The sequence below is a fragment of the Chrysemys picta genome, chromosome 1, assembly GCF_011386835.1.
Source record: "Chrysemys picta bellii isolate R12L10 chromosome 1, ASM1138683v2, whole genome shotgun sequence".
Taxonomy (NCBI): Eukaryota; Metazoa; Chordata; order Testudines; family Emydidae; genus Chrysemys; species Chrysemys picta.
The window spans coordinates 240,812,094-240,820,336 of record NC_088791.1 but is presented as its reverse complement, the minus strand read 5'-3'; the positions used below and the strand labels follow the sequence as shown (position 1 = coordinate 240,820,336).

Sequence of the window (8,243 nt, the reverse complement as noted above, 5' to 3'; positions counted from 1 at the left end):
GGAAAGTTTCAGAGATACCTCTTTTCTTATGTCTAATTTCTTAGGCTCCTTGTCTGAGTTGATTTTTGTTGACTTTACTAAGACCTCCCAATTGGTGACAACTAGTGACCCCAAGGTGGGGTGCGTATAAAGTTCCCCGAAGCCCTAGAAAGGCACTTGATAGTGACGATCTTCCCCTTTTGATGTTGGTGCCAAAGCAGCAGACATCTGCCAGAGCAATTTAGCTGGCTCTAAATGTCCCTTGGTGATGGGCATTGCAAGAGATCCAGGAACAAAGATGTACAGGATGTCTAGGAGCTTGTGTATTTTTCCTGGACCACCTCCACTGGAATCTCCAGTGTCCCAGCCCAATCAGGAGAGGATATGGGAGCCAGCATGAGATTGTCCTCTGTCTGACTCCTCAGAAGAGCCATTACCAGTCTATTTAGCTGACAGAAAGAGCAGATTGGGCTGGCTGTAAAGCTCCCCTGTGAGGTGGTGGTGAAGGGGATCTAGCGCTAGATTGGAATGTAGACATTGGTCTTCTAACATGATGCAGCCCAATAAAGACCCAGGTGTTCATAAGTATAAGGGACAGATTAGTGAAGGGGGAAGATAGTAGAGAGTACTCTCCTTTAAGCTTCCACATCCAGGGTAGTAAAACTCAGCCATCAGCTCCATCTCAAGTTTCTACTGACCTGAATACTTAGACCCCAGGGAACAAATTAGTGAAACCTTACTACTGCCCTCTGAACCGGAGGACTAGAATGAATAATGCTGCCCCAGACTGCCCGTGTGCTGCTTCTGGTCAGTACTGCTGATGTGCTCAGTATCAGTGTAGGGCCAGCAATCAGTACTGAAGGATGTACCTTTATTACTGCAAATAGTGAGGAATCTGGTAGATATCAGTAGGTCTTTGGACTCCATATAGGATTTCGGTACTGAATCAGTTGGTGCTGAAGTCAGACAGGAAGATAGCATTGGTACCAGAATTGACAGTACTGGGGATCTTAGTACTTGGCAACTTTCGCAGTACCAAGGAAGTTGGTTTAGAGGCATGGTGACTGCTACCTGTTTGTATGCCAAAGGGATCCTTTTGGGACCTTGTACTACCCTTTTCAGTTGAGGATTGAGAGGATTTGTGGCTCCTAGAGGAAGGACCTGGTGAAAGAAACTTAGATTTGTTCTGTGTGCGCGCTCGGTGCTCTCTCCTTCCCATCCCCCCGAGATTTTACTGGAGGAGGAGGATAGGTTGTTAGGAGCAACTCTTTCTACTTCCTAAGTAGAAGAGCTAGCGGGCATGCTTTTTGATGATGAGTGCTTAGAAATTTCTGCCCCAGGCATTCTGGGGTCTAAAGAGGGATGCACTGATCTCTCCATCAAGAACATTTTCAGAGAAGACTCAGTAGCTCTCTGGATTCTCTTAGAAAAGGCTCTACATATGGCATCTCTCTCTCTGTTATGTGCTCCTCAGGCACAGTAAGCATCTGGTATGTCCATCATTTAGGGTATGTCTACACAGCAGCTGGGAGGTGTAACTATTTTGGCCTCATAGTTCAGACAAAAGACTTTACAATTTGCAACTTTTAAAATCTTTTAACAACTGACTGCAACTTAAAAGAAATTCATTTTTTTAAAAGAGGAAAAACACAGTAATTAGAAACCAAAAAATGTATTACCAGATATATTTACACAACAGTGATTGTAAAGAAATCATACAGTTAGTGATGTTTTGAAACTGCTGTAACACAACTTTTAACATCTGCTCCAGTTAGATTCAGCGTTTTTTCCAGGTGAACTTCCTGCGGGCTCCCTCTTGACCAGGCTTCTTTCGTTCCTTGATACGTGGATCAGGTGTCAGTAGTCCAGCTACAGGACAATATGAAGACAGTCATTTCATGAAGTACAACATGCTCGTTGTGTGTGTGTGCGCGCGCGCTTCAGAACAATTGGTGACTTTGCATACCACATGAATTGCAACATCTAGGCCCAAAAGGAGGACAAAGGTACAGCTTGAAACCAACAAAAGGGAATTTAGTTTAGTCAAACCCCATAGAATTTTAACACTATTACAGTATTTGAATTTTGTACATTACAAATCTTATAAAAATCACCCCAGTGATGTAAAGGACATGTTATTTGTTCAAATATTTGAATTCACATTTAGACAGCTATAAAAAATTATATATAACAAATGGAAGAAAGAGGAAGTTGATTGTAATGAATATAAATCAGAAGTTAGGAATTGTAAAAAAAAAATCAGTAAGGGAAGCAAAGGGACACAAGGAGAAATCTATGGCTAGCAGAGTTAAGGACAATAAGAAGGAGCTTTTAAATATTTTAGGAACAAAAAGAATCCTGACAATAGTATTGGGAGAATTAATAAATAATATAATAATAATAATAATATAGAAAAGGCAGAAGTGTTCAATAAATATTTCTGTTCTGTATTTGGAGAAAAACAAATGATATAGACTCATCATATAGTGATGATAATACTCCTTCCATTCTACTAGCATCTCTGGAGGATGTTAAACAGAAGCTACTAAAGTTAGACAATTTTTAAATTAGCAGGTCCAGATAACATGCATCCAAGAGTTTTAAAAGAGCTGGATGAAGAGCTCACTGTACCCCATTAATGTTAATTTTCAACAAGTCTTGGAGAAATGAGGAAGTTCCAGAATACTGGAAGAAAGCTAACGTGCCAATTTTTAAAAAGGGTAAATGGAATGACCTGGCTAAATCTAGGCCTGTAAGCTTGACATAGATCCCAGGCAAGATAATAGAGTGGCTGATATGGGACTGGATTAATAAAGAATTAAAGGAGGGTAATGTAATTAATGCAAATCAACATGGGTTTATGAAAAATAGATCCTGTCAAACTAACTTGACATCTTTTTTTGATGAGATTACAAGTTTGGTTGATAAAGGCAATAGCGTTGATGTAAAATACTTAGACTTCTGTAAGGCATTTGACTTGGTATAGCATGACATTCTGATTAAAAAAACCAAGAACGATATAAAATTAACATGGCACATATTAAATTAATTAAAAACTGACTAATAAGGTCTCAAAATGTAATTGTAAGTGGGGAATCATCATGCGGGTATGTTTCCAGTGGGGTCCCGTAGGGATTGGTTCTTGGCCTTACACCTTTTAATATTTTTATCAATAATTTGGAAGAAAACATAAAATCATCTCTGATAAAGTTTGCAGATGACAAAAATTGTGGAGTGGTAAATAATGAAGAGGACAATTCACGGATACAGAAAGATCAGGATTGCTTGGAAACGTGGGTGTAAGCAATATGCATTTTAATATGGCTAAATGTGTGTATACATCAAGGAACAAAGAATGTAGGCTGTACTTATAGAATGGGGGACTAACCTAGGAAGCAGTGATTCTCATAGGCGCCGACTCTGTGGGTGGTCCAGGGCTGGAGCAACCACGGGGGAAAAATGGTTGGTGCTGAGCACGCACCATCAGAACCTCCCACCAGCGCCTCCTGCCTGCCAGTGGGACCTGATGATCAGTGCCAACCCTTCCCTCCCTGCACTTCCCGTCTGCTGCAATCAGCTGTTTCGCAGGGCGTGGGAGACTTGGGAGGGGGAAGGAGTGAGGATGTGGTGCGCTCGAGGAAGGGGGCAGAACGGAGTGGGAAAAGGCGGGGCAGGGCAGGGATGGGAAGAGGTGGGTGGGATTGGGGCCTTAGGGGAAGGGATGGAGTGGGGACGGAGCCTGGGGTAGAGCTGAGGGTTGACCCCCGGCCCCATCCCCGGCACACTGAAAAGTGGGCACTGGTGGTGACTCTGAAAAAGATTTGGGGGGTCATGGGGGATAATCAGCTGAACATGACCTTCCAATGTGACACTCTGGCCAAAAGAGCTAATGCAATCCTGGGATATATAAACAGGGATTTCCTGAGTAGGAGTAGAGAGGTTATTTATGTTACCTCTGTATTTGGCACTGGTGAAACCACAAGTCAAGAAGGATGTTAGTTAATTAGAGAGGGTTCATAGAAGAGCCATGAGAAAGATTTAAGGATTAGAAAACACGCCTTCTCGTGGTAGACTCTAATAGCACAATCTAGTTAGCTTAACAAAGAGAAGATTGAGGGGTGACTTGATTACAATCTGTAAGTACCTACACGGGGAACAAATATTTAATACTGGGCTCTTCAATCTGGCAAAGAAAAGTGTAGCACAATCCAATGGCTGGAGGCTGAAGCTAGACACATTCAGACTGGAAATAAAGCATAAATTTTGAATGCTGGGGGTAACTAACCATGGGAACAATTTATTAGGGTTGTGGTGGATTCTCCATCACTGGCATTTTTAAAATCAAGATTGTTTTTCTAAAAGATATGTGCTACAAATTATTTTAAAGAAGTTTTGTGGCCTGTGTTAAACAGAGGGTCAAACTAGATGATCCAAATGGTCCCTTCTGGGCTTGGAATCTAGGAATAAGTAATTCAAAAGCACGTTAAGCAAGACAAAAGCTTGCTTAGAATTATGCTGCCTTCATTATTATTAGGAGTTTTCAACATATTTCCCTCTAGTCTATTTAAAAACTCAGTGTTTAATTCTGTATTGTTGCAATAGTGTGGTATCTTCCACATATAGGAAAATATCAGTTACTGCAGCTACCTAGGGTGCTGGTGGTTTTATTGGTGCCTTCTGAATAAGGAAAAGAGGAGGAACCTCTAATCTGGCCTATTTAAAGTAGCCTACTTATACTTATGCTCCTTGTCATCCCTTCAGATCAAGTTGAAACTAATCTACTGGTAGCCCTAACATTTGGTGCTTGAATACAGGAACAAGAACCTTTAGAATATAGGAGATGTGTTTCTATTCAACTGATTAGCAATCTTGGAATCTTTTCCTCCCACAAAATTTGGACTCAAGGTTTTTCTCTGACTTGATATATTACTACATATTGTGTTTCTGCACTGACAGGATGCAGCCTAAGCAGGTTCTCAGGCTGGGATTGTGACCCTAACATCTCATGAACAGGTGCAGAGACTATTCAAACAGGAAATACAGTTGGGTCATTTGAAAGATGTCAGGAAGACTGACTAGTCACGAATAGTTTTAATAAAGTCTGGGTCCTGAAAATACTTGTGCACATGAGTAGTCCCACTGATTTCAATGGAATTACTCACTTCTGTGTTTTCGGAGAGTCAGGCCCTTAACAATCTTATTAATCTTCGTCAGTTACTGGAAAAGTGTGTAAATACATATTACTATTGGAATTATGCATTCTTTCCTACTTATGTTCATACCTTGCCTCATAAATTCCACTTCATTTTCACTGATGAAACTACATAGGGCTCTCGCAGAGGCTAAACGGATCGCTCCAGCCTGTGAGGACCTCCCTCCACCAGAGACGGTACAGACCATATCATGTATTCCAAGTCTATCAAGGAACTGGAACGGGAACATTAACTGTTCTCTGGAAAGAATATAAGATACACACAGTATTTAATTTTTATAAATTACAGATTATATATAACATTGCTAGTTTATGAGACAGTTAAATGATGACTTGACATATGTAATCTAAAGAAATGCAAGCTTCCCTGTACTGCTTGGTCAATGCATTAAACCAGATGTGAAAGGACTATTATGCATTTAGATTACTGGAATATACAAGGTGTTTGAATTGTATAGCCAACATTAGGAATAAAATAATGCCACATTGGCTTGTTCTAAGGAAACTTTTTATAACTTATCTTCAGAAATCTTATCAGTGTAAGATGAACTGAAATTGTGTGTGCAGTCCGTGCAGTCTGAAATTTTAGGTGAAGTGTCTTGAACTACATTGTTTGTACTCTACTGATATATGTTGGAGTACGACTGTGTCACTACTGCCCCGGGACACTCAGGAAACAGGTGTATTTCAGGAGTGCATTCCAGTAAACACAAGATTTTCTTTAAGGTGAGCAGATCCCATAACTGAAGTACCAAAATGATCTGTGTTCTTATTCTTTGCAATCCTCCTTGAAAAAAAAAGGCAGATGACAGACAGCTCTCAGCTGATACACTTTGAGTTCTCATAATCATGAGGAAAAATGGAAACAAGGTGAAGTCTTCTTAAACTAGATACTTATACAGGAACAGGAGACAGTGTCAGCTTCATAGAGCTAAAGATCCACGCAGAAACATAAAGAAAAAAAATCAGTGATCAAGTTATAATAATAAATAATATTAGCTCTTTTTGATGTTTTGAATACTTGAAATGCTCTACCAAAGCACAATGGTTTCTGTTTAGGTTGTTAATGTTAAAACAGATACATGGTGCTCTCACCTGTCTTGCATCACTGGAAAATAACATAAATAATCTACTCCGTTCACTGTAATTTTTCCGCTTCCATGGTCATAAACTACTGCAGTTGCTCGCGAAGTCTTTCTTTTGCCTTAAAATAAACAAAGCACCCTTTTGTTATTGTGGGTTCGTTATTTTTCAGCATATCAAATGCAAAAAAGCCAAGTAGATCTTATATTTTCATACAGCAGCAATGATTTTCTTTTTGGAGGTAAAGGGGGTAGGGTGGGGGGTAAACATAAGCAACATTCAGCATGCTACTGCACTAAATAGATTTTATCATTTTGTTAATGTTCATGGAAATAAGAGAAAAAGGACAAAACCCATCAGTATATCCCACACAGTACAACTTTGAACAGGTTTTACTTTAGAAGATGAAAAGCAATATTCTGAACACTAAAAAGTAACTGTGAAAGATGACTGAATGCGGTAATGATACACGAAGTGCTAAAGCAGTTTGTTGCACTTGTGCATGTTCCGTATCTACCACCTCATATGAAGCATCATTGCAGGAGCTAATAATAAACATATTTTGTGAAAAAATTAAGGTACTTTGTTAAAAAACGTACCACAGAACATCAGTTTAATAAAGAATGTTCATATGAAACTGAATGTACAAATTAATTATACTGGGATGAACAGTGCTGCTACAATTTTTTGTCCACATTTAGTAAGATTTCATCGTAAACTACAGGGCCGGGTCCAGGCACTAGCCCTCCAAGCATGTGCTTGGGGCGGCACCTGGAGGAGGAGGGGGCTGGGCTCGCCGCCCTCCCCTCAGCGCTCCGGTCGGTCGGGAGGAGAGCAGGGCCCCGGCCGGGCTCGCTGCCCTCCTGCGGCGCTCCGGCCGGGGGGCGGCTTTTTTGCCTGGGGCAGCAAAAAAGCCAGAGCCCGCCCTGGTAAACTATCTACAGAGTTTTATATCTCTGAAAACATTAGCTCTGACCTAAAATAGGACATACAAAATCTCAGCCCAGAAGAAATAGTCTGGTTTACATCTCTGAGCTCCAGTAATGTTAAAAAGGTTCTTTGATAAATGAATTTTGAAACCTGTTAGCCTGTGAAACAGATCTGTGCTTTTGTGTATTTAAAGGGAAAATAAGATAGTTATTGAACTTATGAAAACTGGCTATAATGCCTTTTCTTAAGCAATGCGAGTACCCATATCTACTAATTTCAACAATTAGTGATTTACTATTATTTTAAAGGCTCTATCGTAGATCATCATGGATCATTAGATAATGGCATTTGTGCCATACACTTCCATTTTGATACCAAAACATCCATGAAAGGATTGTAAAATATCAATACAAGTGTTTGAAATAAAGAAATGCACCAACCAATACAAGACTTTGCTGAGTGTTGGGGTTACCAAAGAAATTTCTGAGTCTCAGCTGGAGACCTTCACCACTTCAACCAGACAGACAAACGTGAAATTATTACCTTCCCCAGTGCTGAAGGCGACTCCTTGCTCATCATATTGCAGGGGCTCAATCACCATCTTTTTTAATTGTATAGCTAGTTCTCTGCGAAACTTTAGCACATACTCTTCTTCGATGCCACAACATGGCAACGTCACTAATCTTTCTAGCAGCTGTATACACGTTGAATACTGTAGAGAATAAAAATTCATTAAGAGATGCAGGTGAAATTGCATTTGCTAAAACTTTCTATTTTTATATACTTGATCTTTTCTTCTTTGCTTTTATTGATGATTTTTGACAAGATGACACTTTTGCATCCACATGCTGCTTCAAAAACAGCATGCAAATGCATCATTTTCTGTGTGACTAAAGACATCTAATCCTTTCTTCAGGCAGCAATGAATCTTGAATTCAGAATACACCCAACCTCTTTGTAATACAGGATTATTATATTAGAATTAAGTTCATCTCAATTTTAAAAGAAAACATCTACTGGGCCTTAGATCTGAATTTTT

General features: G+C 39.8%; 1 protein-coding gene across 3 annotated transcripts in view; it reads right to left on the bottom strand.

Annotated features, from left to right (window-relative positions):
- Window positions 1–1,635: 1,635 nt before the first annotated feature.
- The window catches only part of MRPS9 (mitochondrial ribosomal protein S9), a 44,064-nt gene continuing 37,456 nt past the window's right edge, over window positions 1,636–8,243 (bottom strand). For all 3 annotated transcript variants that reach the window (XM_005306999.5, XM_042854551.2, XM_065580937.1), the window contains 4 exons: window positions 7,748–7,916; window positions 6,287–6,395; window positions 5,262–5,431; window positions 1,636–1,848 (listed from right to left, as the gene is read on the bottom strand). In XM_005306999.5, the coding sequence (XP_005307056.2) occupies window positions 1,757–1,848; window positions 5,262–5,431; window positions 6,287–6,395; window positions 7,748–7,916 (540 nt within the window). In that variant the 3' untranslated portion in view covers window positions 1,636–1,756. The remainder of the gene's footprint in view (window positions 1,849–5,261; window positions 5,432–6,286; window positions 6,396–7,747; window positions 7,917–8,243) is intronic.